Here is a 21888-nt window from a genome sequence, read left to right as displayed (position 1 = left end):
TGTCTCCACCGACAGGCCAGGCCTAGGACGGGTCCTCAGATCAGCTATTGTTGTCTAATAGCGCGAACACGTTGCGCTTTGACAGGCTCTTTGCCGGGGCTTGGAAGTACCGCCATGCGGATAATGTTAGGAATTGGATTAGAGCTTTCCGTAACTCCCTGAAATGAGAAAATCCTAGGTATACTGCTAGGGTCGTCTCTTTATACTCTAGCGATAGCTGTCGAAGGTGATAGTTGGATAGTTGGCTCGTTCTTCCTTTCTTTTCCCCTAGGGAATCTCGCGTTCGGAGCTTCTAGCCAGCCGTGTGAGAATTTCTTCATCCGTGACAACCTTGCTGGTAATCACCTGATGCAAAGGTCACTGGAGATCGTGGAGGTGGTCAAGCACTCCAGAGTTTTGGCGGATTGTGCGTGCTCGTATGAAGTTATCCAAGCTGTGTACTCCATGTGTTTCTTCGCGAGCGTTCTCCGTGCACCATTTTGCGTCCTCGTTCTTAACATGTCCCAAGCTGTGGACTCTCTGTGCGAGGCTAGCGCCGTTGGGGTCGAGCTGCCGTATGGCGTTGAGGTAATTCGGTGCTCATTTCAGTGTTTCTTTGCGTCGAGCTTTCTTCAACGGGCAGGGCTTTTGTGCAGCGTGGAGTTGGATCTCTGTTGTTTTCATACGGGCTGTGCTCCATTGAGTCGTAGTCGAGGGGAATGTTGTGCTTGGTGAAGAAGCTTCGGGGTACGACATGTACGTCGCCGTTGGCTTTGTCTTGCTTGTCTGCGCACTCGATGTGGTAGCCTTGGATATTGATGAGGCAGATTGGGTGGGGGGCTTGCTCAGGTGCACGTTGGTATGCTGCCCTTGCAATCGAGCTTTGGAAATGAGGCCAGGATGGAATGACTGAACCCCTGAAGTGAAATGAGTTGAGATGAGATGGGAGTGAAGGAAGTTGCATAAAGAGCTAAACATAATTCTGTGCCCCGCTCACCTGAGGAGTATATACATCGAGGGGAGTGAGATATATAGAGAGAACAGAGAGAGATATATATAAGAGATACTATGATCTTCTTCTAATCTCTTTTTGGATGTGTTTCGATGCGCTTTTCTAGACGTCTTCCGAGATGTCCTTGTAGATATCTTTCTGAATATCTCTCCCAGGACATTCCTCGACGGCTCCCCGTCTCGACAACCCACAGCCAACCGGCCAAGCTCAATACTCATTTGTTTTATCGAGACCTCGTCTCTCAGCACTTCAATGCGCATTGCCCCGCACGTCGGGGGCATTAACGCTCACCCTCGGCATTTTAAAACAGCCGCACCACATACAGAGTTGCTTTCTAAAGGCGCGCTATCATGTACATAATTCTTTAGCTTAGCACGTCCCCATACCCCTCGGGAGGTTTGGGAACATGGGCTTCGCCCTGTCTCCCCCTGGACGTAAAACACAATCAATCAATCAATCTGAATATCTCTTTAGATATAGGATTATGTCGACATTATCGCTGTGGATATTCGGCCCAAGATATAGAGACCTTTGTAGAATATACCCATGGACAACATATTATATTTTGATGGCTCTTGTGGCCCTGTATGAATGCATCAGACATCCATATTGGACTCACGGTAGACCTGGGCTAGGAAGGTTTCTTCAGGGATACGTATGATGGTCTCCCTTAGCCTGGTGCCAGGCATGACAGCCTAGATCCCAGACTAGTGCTTGTTCCACTTTAAGCTGCCTGGCCGACCTACCCAGAGGCGCTTGGTATAGCGATGTTGTTGGGCTGCATGTCGAAGATGCAAGCTTGGACCACAGACTGGCACATTCCAAAACCAATGTGTGCCAAATGAAAAAGCCTACTGCCCTACTACATAGAACTACTGCTCAATGAACGATCTGGCTGGCAAATGGCCCGTGGACTTCGCTATTTTGTGTCCCTCCCCGTGATAAATACATCCAGAGCGGTGCGGAGATGTCTCTCGCACACACGAACCATCTTTTAATCGCCAAGCACAGAGGGAAAAGTTTTAAAAGAAACCCATTGGAATTGTCGAACAAAAATCATGCATCATCCATAACCTAGTACTTCTTGCCCTGGCGGAGGACATCACCGAACTCCTCCAGAGGGCTGCGGGTGAGCTTGTTCTCGGCCCACAGGTTGGGAGTAAGGAAACCGTAGGTGTTGACGACAGCGACGAAGGTGGCCTTGAGGGTGTTCTCGAGGGTCTTGGTGGAGCCGGAAGAGGAGGTGTAAGCGTCCTGGACACCGGCGAGCTGAAGCAGACGCTTGACAGCGGGGGAAGCGACAAGGCCGGTACCGCGGGGAGCGGGAATGAGCTATAGTCAATTAGAAACCATCTCTTCAGATCACTAGCCCCCAGAAAAAGGACCAAGATCAGGTATGAACCACTGTGTCAAACTTACACGGACGGAGACGGAACCACACTTTCCACTCTGCTTGACGGGCAGAGAGTGAGGCTCACCAAGGTTGGTGCCCCAGTAACCGCGACGGACGGGGAGGACAGCGAGCTTGGCGATGGTGATGGCGGCACGGATGGCGGTGGCGACTTCCTTGGAGGTCTTGATTCCGAGACCAATGTGGCCCTCGGAGTCACCGATGAGGACAATGGCCTTGAAACGGGTACGCTGACCGGCACGGGTCTGCTTCTGGACGGGCTTGATCTGTAGGTTGAAATTGCCGTTAGTTCCTGGTCTTATTTCGATGTATTCGTTTTCCGCTTGAGCTTCCACTGCGCAACTGCGTGCAATCGTCGCATTCCAATCGAGTTCCGCTCAATCCTCCAATTTCAAAAAGTGTGTGTCGATCCGTACCTTCATAACCTCATCCTTGAGCTTGGGCAGGAAGAAGTCAACGATCTGGTACTCCTTGACGGGCAGAGAGTGGAGGTAGATCTGCTCCATGGAAGTGATCTTGCCGGCCTTGACGAGACGGCCGAGCTTGGTGACGGGCTGCCACTCCTTCTCCTCCTGCTTGGGGCCACGACGGCCGCGACGGCCACCACGGCCACGTCCACGCTCACCACCACGGTCGCCGCGCGAACCGAAACCACCACGTCCACGGGGAGCAGCGTCAGCCATCTTGATGTTGTTATGGGAAGCGACGGGGAGGGTTGTCGGGATTGAGTTGGTCGTCGAGATTCACTGCACTGAGCACTGTTTGCCCGAAATTTGCGCGGGTGGGCTAAGCGAGCGGGCAGCCCTAGTGGAGACCCTATGCCCTAAATTCCTGATCGGGATGGTGGCACGTGCACTTAAGGTTTCCAGGGGCGGTGTCACCTGACGGGGTCCAGAAGTAGATCGATTGATCGTCGTTGTTTAGAGGGGCATTGGCGCTATGGAAGAAGGGGTAAATTCATTTTATGGTGACGCTGAGGTCACTAGCTATGGCCGTATCTAGCAATATATCATGTTATGTACAAAGGCGAGTTTTCGTGATGTTGTTATTTCCCCTCCTACGTCACTTCGAAAATTTAATGAAGGCGGATGCAATTCCTATTTGGGCAACCCGACAGGGCAATCTCGACTCCGCAATTTCAAGATTGTTCCCCGAGTTGCCCCCAGTTCAATAGTATTTCAGCGTCTCTCCTCTACTTTTTTATTCATTCTTTGCATTCTTCTATACTACTTACCCAATTGCAGTTATGTTGCGCTGGTAAGTCTCCCTTGTTACTACTCATCTCTTTGGATCGAAGCTCAAAACAATCAACCAGGTACCAGTCCAAGTTGGCTAAGAGGCCCATCCTCACCGCAAGCATTACCAGCGCTGTACGATCATCTCATTTTCCCTTCTCATGGACCATCTTCTGATCCTCGTTACAACAGTTCCTATTTGGCAGCGGTGATGTCCTAGCACAACAAGCTGTTGACCGGAAAGGTCTCCAAAAGCACGACTTTGCCCGCACTGGGCGAATGGCTCTATACGGTGGAGGTATGTGTATAAGTCTCAATTCTCTTGCACATTGCTGATCTATATCGTCTCCTTTCAGCTGTCTTCGGTCCAGCTGCCACTACCTGGTTTGGCATGCTCCAGCGCCATGTCGTTCTCAAGGGCACCGCGTCCACCACCGCCGCTCGTGTTGCCGCCGATCAAGTCTTCTTTGCCCCAGTCCAGCTCACCTGTTTCCTATCCTCGATGGCTATCATGGAAGGCGTTGACCCTGTGGAAAGGTGGCAGACTGCCTTTGTTCCCGCCTATAAGGCCAACCTGATGGTCTGGCCGTTTGTACAGGGTGTCAACTTTACATTTGTCCCCCTAGAGCTGCGCTTGCTATTCGTCAACGTTATAAGTTTGGGTGAGTACTTTGCTTCGAGTGTTGCTGACTATACTCGTTCCGTCACTAACAATCAAGTAGGGTGGAACTGCTTCCTCAGCTTGATGAATAGCGGCGAGGAACTATAATTCCGAGTCATGGTTTGAGATACCCTTGAGAGTTTCATTTTCAGCTGTTCTATGGTTTTTCACATTGGCGCTCCAGTACATAGATTTTTTTGGGTTGTTAAGTTATTTGGTCCTCAGGCATCAGGTTCGGGAAGATTTTTATTCTGCATTTTTCGGGCATATAGAATTGTAGTATAAATCTGAATAAATATTTCAAATTGAATAACAGATAAATCAAATGATATATGAAGTAGAAATAAGAGTAAAGCGAAGGTCGGATGTGATATTGATTATGTTACGGAAGAACCCAAAGAGGCAAGGCAAGTTTTTGTGGCTCGAACTTCAAAACTTCCACTCTTTGCAGTCAATTGTCGCCCACCTCCACTCTCATCTCACACTGCCTGGAGCAGACTATTACTGCTAAACTAGAATCCAGGCTCGGATTTCTCTTCCCTTCTTTGTGTGTAAAGCCCCGATTTGCGCTTTCCTGAAATTCTCGCCCCTCCGACTTTCCGAACTCGATCGTCTCCCCCTCCACATCCATTCACTATGGCTGCCGTCGCAGAAAATGGTACTCCGGCTGTGGCCGACGAGAACTCCGCTCCTGTCACCGAGACTCAGACTGGTGATGCCGTTACTGTCTTCCACAACCCCGATGACTTCAACGTGAAGCACCCTCTTATGCACGAATGGACTCTGTGGTTCACCAAGCCCCCCAGTGGCAAGGTAGGAGACACCGCTTAGATAGGTCGACACCATGCTTACCAAGGAAACCTAGGGCGACAACTGGAACGATCTGCTCAAGGAGGTGGTTACCTTCAGCTCCGTCGAAGAATTCTGGGGCATCTATGTATGTCCAATCCGAAGCCTCCCCCCGATCAACGATCATACTAACTCCGATCGCTATTAGAACAACATCACGCCGACCTCCGAACTTGGCCTCAAGGCCGACTACCACCTCTTCAAGAAGGGCGTACGGCCCGAGTGGGAGGACCCCCAAAACAAGCACGGTGGAAAGTGGTCGTACCAATTCAAGGACAAGCGCTCCGTTCCTATCGACGAACTCTGGCTGCACGCGCAGCTGGCCGCGATCGGCGAGACCCTCGAGAACGACGATGACAACGAAGTGATGGGAGTGGTTGTGAATGTGCGCAAGGGCTTCTACCGTGTTGGTCTATGGACACGCACAGTCGGCAAGAGCATCCAAGGCGATAAGCACACCCGCACACAGGCTCAGGGCAAGGAGATCCTCGAGGCAATTGGCCAGCGCTTCAAGGACGTGCTGCGACTCAACTTGGCGGATGTGGTGGAGTTCTCCGGCCACACCGACAGTGCACACAGCGGCAGCACGCGCGCAAAGGCCAAGTACACCGTTTAAGGGGATTGGCTGAGACGGTGATATGCACATGAGGATGAAGATTGAAAAACAGGGGACGGGTGGCGATGCGCAGATTTCACGATTACGGACGACACGAATCGAGGGGAATTGACTCGACTCGATGTGCGGTGCTGGAAACTGGGGGTGATTCACATAGGGACCGAGGTCCTCCCTTTATGCCCGCCCCGCTGCATAGTTCTGCAGGGACGACTTGATTGCTTGCGACTTGTATCTTACTCTACCAAACACATTTTTACGAGGCTTATGCCGTGGTTGGGGTGGAGGTCTTGCCAGTATGAGGGTATTTTTCTTACATTATTCTATACAAATATGACCTGTTCATGGATGCCTTCGATTTTTGGTGTTATGCTCGGAGCTGCTGGTTTTGGACGGCGCTTATGGTGGGAGTCTCAGTATATCAGTAGGTGTAGCTCTGCAGCCTAAATGTCTAAGCCCTGTTTCACAGGTCTTTGTCTTGTCTTGTCTGATCAGGGTCACGAGTTGGAAAGTTTTAGGGCTTCTAATGGCACTACCTGGAATGTAGCCGCACCCACTTGAGCAGGATATTGTTGGGGGTCTTTCGAGTACAACATAAGCACTCAGGGTGTGGCGCTTACACACTGCGTTCACCGTGAACACTTGGAGATATAAACCCCCTTCGCGGGACAGGCAGTGTATCACCAGCACGCAAATATCAAATCAGTCTGGTGATATTTCCGTGATAAGCCCCAAGGAGGGCCTGGTAAGGAGGTTAGGGCTGGTTCAGACCAAGAGAACCCCCTAGAGCTGAAGCTCGCTACAACATCTGAGACCAGGATCCGCTACGATTCACCGAAGTTGAAAGTCCTTACATACGCAAATCGCTGATTACATCTCGCTGGAAGTCTGTGCAATCACACTCGGTGATGACGGGCTCTTACTAGACTCTACAGCTCCGAAAGAGGATGTGACATTCTTTGTTGGATATATTCTCTTCTCTCGCTCTGTCTATCGCTCGTAGATTACTCTACAACCCTGCTCTCTGAACTTAGCTTAGACAAGGTGTCTATCCCTTGTCGTATTATGGCTGAAGGGTCGCATTCGAATCCAACCCTTTTGGCATGTCTCGGAGATCGCAGATAGTATAGGAAGTCCTTGCCTTTATACTTGCTATATTTTTGATATTTTGACTCAGAACCCACAACTACTAAACCTTTTGATATTGGTGGGTTTTACCGGGGTCTAATTGATGGTTCAAAGGTACTTTTACAGTATACATATGTTACGAGGTCTCGGATATATATTCAATGCTGGGAAACTCAGCGCAATTTAATTTGCCTGAGAAGATACCCAATGGCCAAAATCCACTACTAATCTGTCAAAAGATATGGAGTTATGTGAAGATAAGATGTTATTAAGGAATAAAGTGGAATACATGTTTCTGAAAAGAAGCACACGCCCGAGCATTGACGAAGGATCCTCTCCACGCTTATTTCTTATGAAACTATAGTTTTAAAGGAGCCACAACAGTGGTGAAGAGAAGACGAAACCAGATAGATGATTGAGGGGCTTCTTGAGATGGTCACCGAGCGAATAGAGCTATACGAGGTGTGTGGAGTAGATGAATTCATACCAATAGGCTTGACTAGTGGCAGTGCCTCTGCAAAGGCAATATATAGTGGAAATTACAAATAGATTGGCCTGACGGTAGATTCTGGAGTATGGGAAATGACAACATGGAATACCGGAGCAGCTGGACTCTTTTGAACGCGCCTGTCCTGGCTCAGTGTCTCAAAGGCGTCGGGGCTAAAGAAGAGAGAGAAAAGATGTTTCAAAGCCACCAAGATTGGAAGGAGTAGAACCATAATTCTTAGGTTATGCTTGTATATAAAATCATGTTTACGGCTGTAGATCCAGCTAATCAAAATATAAGTTGTTGACCTCATGTCCACGATGTTCTGTTCACTAACACTATGACTCGTATTACTATCCGCCTTTTAGAGACAGCAGTGAATTCCATCCTCCCAAATTCTGAAGCTAGCAGCCGTAAAATGATCCTGTCCAATGCACATGCAAGCCTTGCCCTTGAACCCTTTTATTGTGATGACACAGATGGGAATCGGGATGGGTTGCTTCACCTTTCATGTAACAAAGAAGTCATAAAAATGCTAATAGGTTGCCTGGTTCTCTCCAAATGAACTGCTCACCCGAACTCAGAGTGTAGTCGAACACTAATAGGGCAAAGGCGTCCAATTGCCTTGCAGTAGAAGGCGATATCGTATGGGCTAGCCAATAGGACGTAGCCCTTTATAGAGGTAAGTAAGCTACTTCGGAGGAATTTCTGGCCAGCACGATATTCTTTATTGATGTATTTCCTTCCACGTCTCACTTAGGGATAAAATCCCCTAGCGAGAATACCCAAAACAACACCTCATGATGCGAGAGATGACCATCGTTTTTTCTTCTGGACGGTTCTTGGTTAGCCATTCTCAACTTGGATACAGCAATAGCATCCATCGTAGATCAGCACTGTATGGATACCTAGGTACAACCCACGCAATGAGTCACCCATGGAGATCCACCGAGCTAATCTGAGTGGCTGCTGGTGTCGCAATATCAAAGTCCCTACTCTGTACGGAGTACGGCGGAGTAGAGCCCTCCATAATTTTGGTTGGGGGCCGACATCGCAGGAACGAGGTTCTCGTATTGGCCTCCATAGGCAGCAGTAGCTAGTTTAACAGTCAAGCTGCAACGCCATCACATAGGATTTAGATGATTGGGGCGAAGAGGCTACTCTAATGAATCGGCCTGGCAAATAAGCCTAAGCCAATGGGAGGAGCACGCAGGTCGACACGGTTGAGTGGCCATGTTAAGACGATATAAACCCAAGCAACCCCATAGGGTCTTCCAAGGTTGACGTTAACAGACTCTATAGACTCGTCCTAGAAGCCAACGACTTAAACGTGGATCTGATATCTTTGAAGTGCCGGTGTCGGGATTGCCAATGTCTTGGAGAAGTCTTGGTCAAACTCTCTCAGGAATTGGTCACTTGGCGGCTGACAGATAGAGGCCCCAAGGCTTGGGAGCTTACGCTATTTGGCAGTGAATGTTGGTGATAAGCTCTCCTGTTGGTGGACCTGAAGTTCAACCTCCACAAGCGAAGTCGGAGCCCAAAGGGCGTGTGCCAGGAGTCTTGGTGTTTTCTTGGTGTCCTGGGATTTTTTATATTATGGGCGGTGTCCCAGTGATCTTCAATCTTTGTTCTTCTCTCTCTTTTCTTTCTCTTTTCCCCTTTTTCACACACCAAAAGACCGACCTTATTATTATGAGTTGACTTTTGAGGTCCAGAGCCAGAGCTACACATACTAATGACCAACACTAACAGAAACCCTCTTATCTTCGGGCTTGGCCGCACAAATCAGATCCACCGTCGCTTCGATTTCTCTGTTACGAGAGAATAATTACCCCGGAACCCAGAGAGACCAGACCATGATAGGAATGGAAATGGTTTCTCCCGTCATCAGATGGCATTGGATAGCATTGGCTATTGCCGTCTTATTACGGGGCAAATTGCCGGGGCAAATTGCCGGGGTAAGCGGGTATGAAGCTTCTGAGACATGCGACTCAACGGATAAGGAGGGGGAAATGGCCCCAACGTTGCATTCGGAAGGAAGATCATATGGCGATTACGGAGTCCGGAGTATAATGATAACTGATGCAGGGATCGCGAATACAATATAGGCGAGCGAATATGCGAATATCCGAAAACGGATATGTTTCCCCCAGCCGAAAGCCAAGTCCACAGGTTGCCGACGCCTCGCCAATACACATTACTATACGATATTGATCACTTTGCCGAATATATCCCGATGGTTACAAAGGCGCGGAGCATGGACTTGACTCCGACATTTTGAAGAGGGAAAAAAAAAAAAAAGAAAGAAAAAAAGGGAAAAGAAATGAAAAGGCACGATAATGTGCCCTCGTGGCGAATCCCGGGAACGTTCTCAACTGGGAAATTTTCCACCTCACCGGCAATCTCCGATTGGCAATCTCGACGTGATTGGGGAAAAAAAGCAGAAAGTGGACTCGGGCCTTTCCAGAAATCACCAGATGCCAAAATGCAAAGACCAGCTCATTCGTCGCCTCTGATTGACCCAAAAACCTGAGTCAGTCCACTCAAGGCTTTATTGCTTGACTGTTCGCGTGTGTGTGTGTGTGTGTGTGTGTGTGTGTGTGTGTGTGTGTGGTTACATTGGGCCAACTCCCTCGAGTTCAGCCATTCGCCGCTGGACGATAAACGCCTGCCGATCGCACCCACGGTCGAGCTGTGAACAATGGATATCCGACCTTCTCAGATGAGTCCTAGCGGCATGGGGACATGGCGCATGGCAATTTCGCCTTTTTTTTTCTATATTCTTTTTTTTATTCTTGTTCGAGATAAGAAACTACTCCGGTCCCACTTCACCTCGGTTGTTGGGTTAATGAAAAATCGCATACAACATATATAATATTAATCACGTCCTTTTTCTGGTCTTTCCCGGTCTTTCTCCCTACTCCGATCGTGATTTTTCCCAGGCTTGAAAAAGAAGGCACCATCCGGTCTCGTAGCCATGTCGTCCACAGACCGTCAGATGGAGACCCCTGCGGCGTATGTATCTTTCTGTCTGGAAAGTCCATGAGTGGAATTAACCCTATCTTCAGAGCTCCGTCCTACGATAACGAGGAGGTCACTCAGCATGCCGTCCTGAACGAAAAGGCTATGGACGCCGAATTCGACAAGGAGAACCAAGTCACCCCGGATGGCGGCGAACCTACTCTCGCGGAGAAGACTTCCTTGCGCCATGTCGCAGAGAACCTCCCCATCTCCGCCTGGTTGGTGGCCGTCGTCGAGCTGTGTGAGCGTTTCACCTACTACGGCATGTCCGGTCTGTTCCAGAACTACATCCAGCGACCTCGCGATGGTAGCCAGGGACGTGGTGCGCTCGGTATGGATCACCAGGGTGCTACCGGTCTCACAACCTTCTTCCAGTTCTGGTGTTATGTTACCCCCATCATCGGTGCCATTATCGCCGATCAGTATCTCGGAAAGTACAAGACCATCGTGGTGTTCTGTATCGTCTATATGGTTGGTCTGCTCGTCCTGGTCTGTACCTCCATTCCTACTGCCTTAGAACACGGCTCGGGTCTCGGTGGTTTCATTGTCGCCATCTTGATCATCGGTCTGGGTACCGGTGGTATCAAGAGTAACGTGGCTCCTTTGATTGCCGACCAGTACAAGCGCAAGAAGATGGCCATTTCCACCACCAAGAAGGGCGAGCGCGTCGTCATCGACCCCTCCCTGACCATTCAGCGTATCTACATGATCTTCTACGGATGCATCAACATCGGTTCGCTGTCCCTTCTCGCCACTCCCTACATGGAGCTGTACATCGACTTCTGGCCCGCCTTCCTTCTCTGTCTCTGCATGTTCATGGTCGGTACTTTGGTGATCATTCTCGGCCGCAAGTACTACGTCGTCCGCCCTCCTCAGGGTTCCATTATCACGGATGCTTTCCGCGCCCTCTGGATCATGATCAAGAACCGCAACATGGATGCCCCCAAGCCCTCATGGCAGAACGAGCACAATGGCGCGTCCGCTGTCACCTGGGACGACCACTTCATCGACGAGCTGAAGCGCGCCCTGGTCGCCTGCCGTGTGTTTGCCTTCTACCCGATCTACTGGGTTGTCTACGGACAGTTCTCCAGCAACTTCGTCACCCAAGCCGGCCAAATGAATGGCCACGGTATCCCCAACGATCTGATGCAGAACTTTGACCCCATCTCCATCATCGTTTTCATTCCCATTCTCGAGACCTGCATCTACCCCGTGATGCGCCGCATGAAGATCCAATTCCGCCCAATCACCCGTATCTCCCTTGGTTTCGCCGTCGCCTCGCTCGCCATGATGTACGCCGCTATTGTTCAGCACCTGATCTACTCCGCCGGACCTTGCTACGGCAATCCTCTGTGCGATGCCTCGAAGGTCGACGGCACTGCCTACGGCAACAACGTGCACATCGCCATCCAAACCCCGGCCTACGTCTTCATCGGTTTGTCTGAGATTTTCGCCTCCGTCTCTGGTCTCGAGTACGCCTACACCAAGGCGCCGCCCAGCATGAAGTCCTTCGTGCAGTCGATGTACCTGCTCACCAACGCGTTCGGATCCGCCATCGCCGAAGCCCTCACGCCCGCCGCCTTTGATCCCGCCGTCATGTGGATGTTTACCGGTCTTGCCTGTGCATCCTTCCTGTGCGGTATCATCTTCTACATTATCTTCCGCCACCTGAACGCACAGGAAGATGACATGAACGCCCTCGATGCCGACGACGACATGCCCGAGGCTCCGGTTGCCGCGTCACGACGCCAGTCCAAGGAGTAAGCATTACGCTGGTGTTTTTGTAATAATTTGTTTCTCCTGTTCTTTTGGCATTGGCATTTGCATTGCAAGTATCTTATCTCTTACGCTGGGATCGTGCTTTTTCATCTTTGCATCACCGGAGCGGGACCCTCTGTGTTCTATAACTGCTGTGCAGATCGTGAGACGTGGTATGATATGATGCTTTAATCTAGTATATAACTTATAAATTCAAATGAAAATAATCAATATATATATGAAAGGAATCTACTCCACATCTTATTTCAATGTACTATATCCACTATTGTATGTCCTTGTGATGTGCTGCTCAACTCCAAACACCTCCATCGCCGCCTCAGCCACCCCACGCCAGTGGGAAGCTCGGTCTCGGCCCTGGTCGTGGGGACAGACTACAATAGCACTAATATGATTCACAGCAGTCACAGCAGTTTGCATGGAGTTTTGAAGTGGATTCAACTCCGTATCTGGAGGATCGTCCCTACCCCCTTTTTCACGACAGGTGGATTCAAAGGCCTTTTCCACCCGGGTCTGCTCCTCTTTATCCTCGGGGGGACCATTTCATATTCCACAAAAAGGCCCGAGGTGGGTTCCAGCGAGGTACGGGAACTACACCGCTGAACTCCCAGTCCAGAATAGCGGTAATAGGATAGCCAGGATGGTCGGAGTCATACATTATATTTGCGAAATGGAGATCCTTACGTGCGAGGACATACACGACCTGATTAAGCTGTTCAACATTCCAAGGTTGTCCGGAATAGTAATAGTGAAGGCGCGAATCCTCGGAATTAGATCTCTACAGGATCCCAGCGATCTTCAGAAAGGGAAAGACAAGATTTTCCCCGTGTCTGGGGGTTCTACAACATAGACATCCAGTAAATATACATATGGCCCAAAGCGGAAATAGAGTATAACCCGAGCGAGGGTTTATATATACCACACAGCTATGGTACAACAACTGGGTCAAACACGTTGTATGTTATATAAGGCAAAAATAGAATCAATGGCGCAATGGCACGAAATTAGCTGATGCATTCTAAGTTGAACTTCTATCCAAACAGAGTAGCTTACCCGAATCGGAAGTCCAAGAAAACATTGAAGGGATATTTATGTGAACACTTTCTGAGGCAGGAATGGGAACGAACTTGGAAGGAACGAACGTTACCGCTTTGGGCCACATCAAAGTGGTATTGCCTTATAGCGCATAGGCCTATGATATTCCTCTATTGAACTTGACAAGGCACCTGGGCAGTTGGCAATGCTCTACTATTCTTTGTAGTATTGCGTCATTTGACTAGAAGGCAGCCATTTTGACATTCTTAAAAGACAAGGCATCAATATTATAGACCTGACGTTCTACATACATGCATGTAGGTAGTTATATGCATACCACTAGTTAGTTAAACAGATAGTTATTTACAATGTAGATGCCTGAGATGAGGCTCATGGAACCTTCCAAATGCCCTGATTGGCCAGGTTTCACCCATTTCACCCATTTCACCTCCATTTCTCATGTCAGGTTCCCTATGGAGACTATACGCATGCTATTTCCGACTCGTTGTCTAACAGGTAGCAGCATTTGATGATCTGACTGGATTGCGTTCCTATTGGAATAGTCCACAGTTACATACATATGTCTTTCATCAAATTCATACATCATAATCATGACGTGCAGACTCACGTTGCCACAGCGGACCGTTAGACAGGTACAGGGTACTTGTCACCATAGTGGGTACGACTAGCAAAGCCAAGTATTTAGTACCTTGGAAAATATATCCCGCCGATCCCTTCTTGGTTATCGAATCAGCGCCGATCTGGCTGTCTTAAATAGAACCTCAGCCACACAGAATGGCCAATCTCGCAGACTCCACTCCGAAATAAAAGCTGTCTCCCTCTTAATGTAGGAACAACGGTGCACTGTCCACTCTGTAGGAAATTGTTAAAAATAGGGGACCCTTAAAAAAAATTATCGTAAATTCGACTAAATTCGACTCCTATGAAACTTACGTTTGAAACATTAAAACTCGTCAATCCCATTTAATCCCAAATTAATACTTAATTCTATTCAGCGCGACTAACACCCGGACCTTATTGGCTTCGTTGTCCTGACACCGCCAGCGCTTCTGCCGTCACCTCCACTTCTCCCGTCTCACCCTTCCCTCCTTCATCTCCCCCTACTATTATTGTCTTGTTTCACGCATTTCAGAACCTGAGTATCTGCACATCATGAGTGTGAGTGAACCAATGTCAACCTCCTTGATTACCTGAGTTTATTTCTGACGTGACTTCCCCTAGTACCAGAGCTTAGGGGATAACAACACAGGCGGCTACGGCCAGTACAACCCGTACGGAAGTCAGCAGCAGAGCAATCCCTATGCGGGCCAGGAACAACAGCAGAGCTATGGATATGGTGCTGGTTACAACCAGGCTGGTGCCGCAGAGCAGGGAAATGGTGGTTACGGTATGCTGACCCGGTAATTGTGCACCTTGCGACGACTCTAATTCCTCGACAGAGATGTCCAACATCAACCAATCCTCATCTGGAGGCCCAACTGCGATTCTCAACAAGTGCAAGGATTTGAACGAGGGCATCAACGAGCTGACCAAGAAGCGCGAGAACCAATTGGTCGCTGCCCAAAAGTCCCTTTTGGACTCGAGCACCGGCAAGGAAGACCAGGCCTCGCGCCAAACACTCGACTACATTGAGGATGAGATCAACACTGCGCTGCGCTACCTGCGCGATCAGTTCAAGCGCATCAAGGAGACCCCGGGATCCGGCGACCCGCGCGTGCAGGGCCAGGTCGAGAACGTCAGCCGCAACCTGCGCCGTGAGATTGATCAGTACCAGCGCACACAGAGTGACTTCCAGAAGCGTCTGGAGGAGCAAGTGCGCCGCCGATACGAGATTGCCAACCCCGAGGCTACCCCCGAGGAGTTGGAGCAGGGTGTGCAGAATGTCTTGATGGGACAGGAGCAGAGCTTTGTTGTATGTTTTGCCCCAGTTGTCTCTTTAGGGGCCAGTTACTAATATTCGAGGAATAGGTTCCCGGTACTCGCACTCGCCAGGCCAACGATGCCCGTCAAGCTACTCTGCAGCGTTCCGCCGCCATCCGCAAGATCGAGCAGGATTTGATCGAGCTTAGCCATCTGTACAATGAGGTCGCAGAGCTGGTGCACCAGCAGGAGCCTGCAGTTCAGCAGATTCAACAATCAGCCGAGGAGACGCACGGAAACGTCAAGTCGGGAGTTGGCAAGATTGACACCGCTATTCAGAGCGCAAAGAACGCTCGGCGCTGGAAGTGGTATGCGTTGATCATTATCCGTGAGTATTTACCTGTCTGCGCAGATCTGGCCGACCCGCTAACCTACTTTCCAGTCATTATTATTGGTATCGTCGTCGGTGTGGCCGTCGGTGTCAGCAAAGCCAACCAGGGAGGAGGAAATTAGTGGCCTATCTGTTCCACTACCTCCCTTTACCTCCATGAACGACCTTTCCCGGGGATCGACGCAGCTCCGCATCTTCCCATTTGTCTTTGTCCCCTCGTTATACCACCCCTTCGCATTTCCTTCTTGTGTAAAAGCAATGTCCTCCAACCCCTCTTTTCTTTGTTTCTTTGCCTCCTAGCTGTACTTGCATGTTCGTGTACAGCGCCCCGCGCCTAACACGCGATGGCCCTTGATGATTGTCACTGCTTCGGGGCTCGTGATGTCGCGGCGCATGGATGTATATACTAGATTGTTGCTTTCTTCGGCTCCCTGTTTGGCGCTAGAACCTATGTAATACCGTCTAATAATCGATTCCTTTGTGTATTTTTGTTATATACCGCCGTAGCTGAGTCCCAGAGTCGTAGGTAATTCGTGCAGTATAATGTTACGCATTTCGAGTCATTGGGTGCAACTCGACAAGACTCTTTCGGAATAACGAGCACCTGAACGCCCAATCCATCGGTTATCTATGCCTTTTCCTTCCTCTCCTTCTCGCGCTGCTCCTCAGCCGGTGTCTTGGTCTTCAACTGCAGTGCATGCAGTCCACCTTCGCGAGCCATCTCTTCTTTGAACAATGCGTAAACCATACGGTGCCGAGCGGGCTGCATCTTCGACTCAAAGGAATCGGAGACAATTGTCACACTAGGAGATATTAGGAATTCACTCGTGCAGTTCGGATGTGGGAAACGGACTGGAAATGCGTCTCCTTCGACGTTGACCCTTCCATTGCAGCGTGGTGCGCATGGAGATGAGAGTCATTTCGGATCTCGAGTCTCGAAGGTGTGAATGCGTGAACGATCTACGAAGAATGGAGGAGATGTTAGCAATGGTGGTCAACAACACGGAGTCGTGGCTCACCTTGTCGCGCATGACATCCTCCAACGGCGTATTGGAGGCCATCCTAGCAGAAACAGAGAAGAGACGGCGAGGGAGCAGACCCGGAAGGCTGCGAGGAAGCATTTAGAAGAAAAGAAGAAAAGGAGTAGAGGCGATCAAAGGGAGGAGGAGAGAAACGTCCGCAATTGAAGCCAATCGGATGTTTTGAATTTCGGAACTTCACTCTCATGACATCAACTTGTCTTTCGCTCGGCACCTCAATTGCTCCTTTTTCCCAATGGAGTGCATGTCGTGAGATGTCACCCTAATATTAAAGATCCGAAATTCAAAATGTCTAGCAGTTTACTCTCCCTGCTTTCCCGTTCGAATGCGCGCGTCTGCTTTACTCCGCGGCGAACGCCCCTCAGTGCAAGACTGTTGTCGACTCTCCCGAACACACCTATCTTTCGCGCACTCCAGAACCATGACCCTGAAAGAGTGGCTGTTGTTCATAGCGTCTCCTCTCGATCATTCACCTACGGTAGTTTAATTGCCGACATCGTCCGCGCTAAGGATGACCTGGAACAAAAGGCTGCGAAAGCGCAGGGCCAATTGGCTGGCGAGCGGGTCGCCTTCCTCGCGGAGAACAGCTATGATTACGTAGGTACTGTTGTCTTGGACCCCATTGAAGACGATATATAAAATACTAATAGACTTATAGTGACACTGCTGGCGATATTTGCTAGTGATGCCATTGCGCTCCCGCTCTCGCCATCATTCCCGACTGGGGAGCTGAAGTATATCCTGGATAATTCAAAGGCCAAGATGCTGCTGACGACTGAGAAATATGCTGATAAAGGTATGGAACTGTTGCGAGAGGGATTGGAGCGTGAGCCTCTATTTGCTATCCGCAATAAGCTCACGGAGGGCGCATCGAGCGGCGAGAGCGTAGCCCTGCACGATCTGAAGCAGCCTTCGTCCGGTGGAATGATGTTGTATACTTCTGGGACCACGAATCGACCAGTAGGCCCAATTCCCTCCCTGCGCCGAAGGAACTATTACTAACTCCAAACTCCAAACAGAAAGGTGTTCTCATCCCCCAATCGGCACTGGCCGCGCAAGCATCTTCACTACTAGAAGCATGGAAATACTCACCGGATGATCGACTTCTTCACCTGCTCCCCCTCCACCACATCCACGGCGTGGTAAACGCAATCGTGGCACCAATAGTAGCCGGCTCCTCAGTCGAGTTCATGTACCCCTTCAACCCGGACAAAGTCTGGAAACGTCTAGCAGCACCCTTCCTCTCATCCAACGCCTCAAAACCAGCCATTACATTCCTCACTGCCGTCCCAACAATCTACAACCGCCTCATGGCCACCTTCCCCAAACTAACCCCAGAGCTCCAAAACGCCGCAAAAGAAGGAATCTCCCCGCAAAACCTCCGCTTGAACATCTCCGGCTCCGCCGCCCTCCCAACCCCAACAAAAACCGCCTGGACAAACCTCAGCAACGGCAACGTCCTCCTCGAGCGCTTCGGCATGACCGAAGTCGGCATGGCGATTAGCTGCGGTCTCGAGGCCGCAGACCGGGTGGACGGCAGCGTCGGCTGGCCTCTCCCAGGCGTCGAAGCCCGACTCGCCGATACCGAGACAGGTGCTGTCATCCCAGTTGAAGAAAAGGACCCCAGTGGCCGAGAACTTGAAGGCGAGATCCAGCTCCGCGGCGAAACAATCTTCGACCATTACTGGGGCAACGAGAAAGCCACGCGCGAGAGCTTCGTGCAGAGCGATGATGGAGGCAGACCGTGGTTCTGCACAGGTGATGTCGCTACCCGTCGGGTAGTTGATGGAGCCGGTAGTGGAGCGAGCGGGGCATGGGCTCAGGGATCGATGTATTTCATACAGGGTCGGAAGAGCGTTGACATCATCAAGACTGGGGGGAGAAGGTTAGCGCGTTGGAGGTGGAGAGGGAGTTACTCTCTCTGTATGTTGTTTCTTTCTTTCGGGTATCCACCTTGAACTACTTTATACTGACGATGGATCTTAGTCCCCAAATCACCGAAGCTGCAGTCGTCGGTCTGCCGTCTGAACAATGGGGTCAGAAGATCGCTGCTGTGGTTGTTCTCGCCCCTGATGCAGCTGCTTCAGGTCGTAATGGGCAGTCTTGGGGTCCGATGGATATGCGGCGCGCGTTGAAGGGTTCCCTTGCTTCTTTCAAGATTCCGCAGGAGATGAAGGTTTTGGCGGCTATTCCTAGGAATGCGATGGGGAAGGTTAATAAGAAGGCACTGGTGAAGGAAGTCTTTGGAGTTTGAAGATCGGAACGACCACACTGTACAATATTGCAAATATACCTAGACCTAGAGTGAGGGGGTGGAGATATGTGGACTAATTACTCTCTACTCAGAATAAATGAACAAAATTGTATAGCAAAGAAAATTGAAAAATTAAATCATTTGTATTGAAAAAGCGAAATTGCTGGCTCTTAAGTTCAAATTCATAGCATCATGTCAAGGCCTTTCTGATTCTCAACGGAAACCAAAGCCTAGTCCCAAAACGCCCACCTAGATCTTACGCTGAAGACCCTCATTCTGAGCACGGGTAGCATCCGAGTCGACACGGGGATCAAGCTTGTTGGCGATGCTCGAACCATGAGGACCGGCAGTACCAGTAGCACCAGCAGTGGTTCCAGTGGCAGGAGTATTGGCAGGAGTATTGTAGCTACTACCAGCCAGAGCGCCAGTATCGTAACTGGGGTCACCAATCGCCAAGCCAGTGGGAGCAGTAGCGCCACGAGTGTGTGTACCGTGGGTAGCAGTACCAGGGGCAGTACCGGCGAGAGTGGACTGGTGCTGAGCACGGTTGTCACGGTCCGAGTCAACGCGGGGGTCGATCTTGTTGGCGATGTTGGAGCCGTGGGGACCGGCAGTGCTGCTGGTGCCGTGGGTAGTGCCAGAGCCCAGGGTCGAGCCGTGAGTTCCTGTAGCAGTGGTGCCATGGGTGGATCCAAGACCAGCACTGTCAGTCACACGCGAGGTACCGTGGGTAGTGCCGTGGGTAGATCCAACACCCGCAGCAGTGCCAGTACCAGCGAGAGCCTCGTGGCGAGCACGGTTGTCGCGGTCTGAGTCAACGCGGGGGTCGAGCTTGTTCGCGATGTTGGAGCTGTGAGGTCCAGCGTTCGTGCTGCTGCTGCCGGGGGTAGCAATAGGAGCGCCGTGGGTAGTGCTATGGGGAGCGCCAGTTCCGGAGCTCAGGGTCGAGCTGTGAGTGCCTGGAGCGGTGGTGGGGAGAGTAGATCCAACACCGGCAGCGGTGCCGGCAGCAGTGCCAGCGCCAGTGAGACCTCCGTGGCGAGCGCGATTGTCGCGGTCAGAGTCGACGCGGGGATCGGCTTTGTTGGCGATGTTGGAGCTGTGGGGGCCAGCAGTGGTGCTGCCAGTGGTGCCGTGGGCAGTGCCATAGCTCGGGCCTGTAGCGGTGGTAGAGTGAGTAGATCCAAGACCGGTACCAGTCCCAGCGCCAGCGATACCTGCTTCATGGCGAGCACGTTTGTCACGGTCAGAGTCGACACGGGGATCAGCCTTGTTGGCGATGTTGGAGCTATGGGGGCCAGCAGTGGTGCCGTGGGTAGATCCGAGACCGGTGCCGGTGCTAGTAGCACCTGAGGGACCGTGGGTGGCGCCATAGCCCAGAGTAGAGCTGCCTGTGCCTGTAGCGGAGGTTGTGCCGTGGGTTGTTCCAGGGCCAGCGGCAGTCACATCGGTGTGAGCAGCGCGGTTGTCTAAGGCGACAGGGTCAGTATCATTTAATATCCAGAGGGACGTGAGATATGAAGCGAGGTGAAATGACAAACCTTTGTCACTATCGACGCGGGGGTCAAGCTTGTTGGCCAAGTTGGACTTGTGAGGTCCATGGTTGGAGGACTTGGTGGACTCGTGCGACTCGCCCTTCTTGCCAGTGATAGCCTCTTCGGCCTTGCGTACAAAATCCATGATGGTATTGATATTGATGGAAGTTGGTTGATGATGATGATGATGAAAGTCGATGCTAAGTGGATGTAGGAGATGGTTGATGGAGAAGTAGAGTTGCTTGCCCCTGAGGGAAGAAGAGAATATTTATACCCCCCTTTGTAAATCGACAGACTCAGGCAAACATTCTAACCCATGACGTCCGTGTTTTGAATGTGATGGTGTACAGACACAAACGCCTTCAGGTGCCACGGATCTGCTATAATGATGTACATATCCAGGTGGCTGGCTTTCCTGTTAGCTACAATAGTCAGCCACTTGAATCAGAGTATTGTCATAAAAAGGCTAAACTTGGTATCATCCTTGATCAGATCAGCCTTGGAGTATGTATATTATTGTCTATATCAAGATTCAAAACAATTGCGTCATGGTTCCCTGCCAAGAAATATATGCCAACTACTATATGAGGTTGTACGTCTTAATATCCTAGTCAATTTTATAGCCAACCAGCATAAAATGGAATGAGATCACTGTGACTAACTTGTTCTTACAGTGTACCTAGGTAGTCCTGTACTCTCAGCCTTGTTGTACGTTACCTTGTCCTCAAGACTTGTGACAGGGCGGATGGAGAGAAGACTGGTTACTTTCTATGTTTATTAGTGGGGCTAGTAACCAATAGCTCGAGACATATGAGAACATAATTACCTAGGTACATCTTCCCCCTTTCTCAAATGATCATCTCATACAAGGTGTTGTGTTGTTGTGTTGTAGTTGCGTGGCTACGTCATCGAAATCTATATAGTTCCCAGTCACATGACATGGCTGGGTTACCTATATGGTTTACTCTCTTCATTCAACTGACATTGGCCATGATACCGGGGAAAATTATGAAAGTCCATATTTCCTTCATCTGTGGCAGAACATTTGACATGGAGCACGTGGCAGGAGTCTCTTGAATCTCTTGATCCTTAATGCCAGTGCAACAACTAAATCACGGAGCCCCGATTCTAATGAGAGCAAAAGCAGGCCTACGACTTATGACTTCCCTGAAAGAAACTATTATCGCGGGAAGCTCCAGTCGTTGAAGCGCAAAGCTAAGATATACGGGGCCTTGCTTGGCGGGATCACCTCTCAGGCCACCATCACTGAAGTCTATATTGATCGAGGATGGTTTCAATGTCTGCCACTCGACACCCGCTGAAATATCTCTTGCTAACTTAAGTAGAATCATTTCACAGTGGTATTCTTGTCGGATGCATTCTCCAGTTCTTCTCTACAGAGTCATCGGGGAAGCACCATATTCCGATGCCAAGCTCGAGGATCTCATCCAGTCACATCTCTTTACGCTGCTTGCTTAAATAACCTAGACTTACCTAGACTTGATGGAAACCTCCAGATTCATATTGTCTCAAGAGTCCTGTTTCCCGCCCAAACCATCCAAACTATGGTACCACCCTCC

General features: G+C 50.2%; 9 protein-coding genes across 9 annotated transcripts; 5 read left to right on the top strand and 4 right to left on the bottom strand.

Annotated features, from left to right (window-relative positions):
• Positions 1-529: 529 nt before the first annotated feature.
• N7489_001565 (uncharacterized protein) lies at positions 530-993 on the bottom strand (the record flags this gene model as incomplete). The annotated part of the gene is made up of 2 exons (XM_056707320.1): positions 530-896; positions 977-993. 2 exons carry the CDS (start codon positions 991-993, stop codon positions 530-532), a joined length of 384 nt encoding a protein of 127 aa, XP_056571622.1.
• An 888-nt stretch (positions 994-1881) lies between these two features.
• On the bottom strand, positions 1882-3165 carry N7489_001564 (40S ribosomal protein uS5). Its single transcript, XM_056707319.1, has 3 exons — positions 2819-3165; positions 2411-2668; positions 1882-2323 (listed from the first exon to the last, which is right to left on the bottom strand). The coding sequence occupies exons 1-3, from the start codon at positions 3083-3085 to the stop codon at positions 2066-2068; spliced, it is 783 nt and encodes a 260-aa protein (XP_056571621.1). The 5' UTR covers positions 3086-3165; the 3' UTR covers positions 1882-2065.
• A 483-nt stretch (positions 3166-3648) lies between these two features.
• Positions 3649-4406, top strand: N7489_001563 (Mpv17/PMP22 family protein; the record flags this gene model as incomplete). The annotated part of the gene is made up of 5 exons (XM_056707318.1): positions 3649-3659; positions 3718-3772; positions 3830-3935; positions 3994-4299; positions 4360-4406. The coding sequence occupies 5 exons, from the start codon at positions 3649-3651 to the stop codon at positions 4404-4406; spliced, it is 525 nt and encodes a 174-aa protein (XP_056571620.1).
• A 528-nt stretch (positions 4407-4934) lies between these two features.
• N7489_001562 (eukaryotic translation initiation factor 4E) lies at positions 4935-5763 on the top strand (the record flags this gene model as incomplete). Its single annotated transcript, XM_056707317.1, has 3 exons — positions 4935-5111; positions 5164-5235; positions 5296-5763. 3 exons carry the CDS (start codon positions 4935-4937, stop codon positions 5761-5763), a joined length of 717 nt encoding a protein of 238 aa, XP_056571619.1.
• A 4589-nt stretch (positions 5764-10352) lies between these two features.
• On the top strand, positions 10353-12160 carry N7489_001561 (peptide MFS transporter; the record flags this gene model as incomplete). The annotated part of the gene is made up of 2 exons (XM_056707316.1): positions 10353-10390; positions 10444-12160. The coding sequence occupies 2 exons, from the start codon at positions 10353-10355 to the stop codon at positions 12158-12160; spliced, it is 1755 nt and encodes a 584-aa protein (XP_056571618.1).
• A 2220-nt stretch (positions 12161-14380) lies between these two features.
• N7489_001560 (syntaxin) lies at positions 14381-15601 on the top strand (the record flags this gene model as incomplete). Its single annotated transcript, XM_056707315.1, has 5 exons — positions 14381-14386; positions 14450-14615; positions 14668-15140; positions 15197-15476; positions 15531-15601. 5 exons carry the CDS (start codon positions 14381-14383, stop codon positions 15599-15601), a joined length of 996 nt encoding a protein of 331 aa, XP_056571617.1.
• A 506-nt stretch (positions 15602-16107) lies between these two features.
• N7489_001559 (BolA family protein) lies at positions 16108-16600 on the bottom strand (the record flags this gene model as incomplete). The annotated part of the gene is made up of 3 exons (XM_056707314.1): positions 16108-16282; positions 16333-16439; positions 16499-16600. 3 exons carry the CDS (start codon positions 16598-16600, stop codon positions 16108-16110), a joined length of 384 nt encoding a protein of 127 aa, XP_056571616.1.
• A 207-nt stretch (positions 16601-16807) lies between these two features.
• On the top strand, positions 16808-18773 carry N7489_001558 (uncharacterized protein; the record flags this gene model as incomplete). The annotated part of the gene is made up of 4 exons (XM_056707313.1): positions 16808-17120; positions 17178-17479; positions 17539-18404; positions 18506-18773. The coding sequence occupies 4 exons, from the start codon at positions 16808-16810 to the stop codon at positions 18771-18773; spliced, it is 1749 nt and encodes a 582-aa protein (XP_056571615.1).
• Positions 18774-19022: 249 nt separating this feature from the next.
• N7489_001557 (uncharacterized protein) lies at positions 19023-20453 on the bottom strand (the record flags this gene model as incomplete). The annotated part of the gene is made up of 2 exons (XM_056707312.1): positions 19023-20242; positions 20315-20453. 2 exons carry the CDS (start codon positions 20451-20453, stop codon positions 19023-19025), a joined length of 1359 nt encoding a protein of 452 aa, XP_056571614.1.
• Between the last annotated feature and the right edge of the window lie 1435 nt (positions 20454-21888).

The sequence above is a fragment of the Penicillium chrysogenum genome (assembly GCF_028827035.1).
Source record: "Penicillium chrysogenum strain IBT 35668 chromosome Unknown utg000001l_segment0_segment0, whole genome shotgun sequence".
In the NCBI taxonomy this organism is placed as follows: domain Eukaryota; kingdom Fungi; phylum Ascomycota; class Eurotiomycetes; order Eurotiales; family Aspergillaceae; genus Penicillium; species Penicillium chrysogenum.
The sequence above is the reverse complement of the archived record's forward strand: the minus strand, read 5'-3'. Positions and strand labels throughout refer to the sequence as shown.

Coding starts and splice junctions, on each gene's coding strand:
- N7489_001564 (XM_056707319.1), bottom strand. CDS start 3,085: ATGGCTGACGCTGCTCCCCGTGGACGTGGTGGTTTCGGTTCGCGCGGC. Junction 2,669..2,818: donor TCAAGGATGAGGTTATGAAG/GTACGGATCGAC, acceptor TTCAACCTACAG/ATCAAGCCCGTCCAGAAGCA. Junction 2,324..2,410: donor GTGGTTCCGTCTCCGTCCGT/GTAAGTTTGACA, acceptor AATTGACTATAG/CTCATTCCCGCTCCCCGCGG.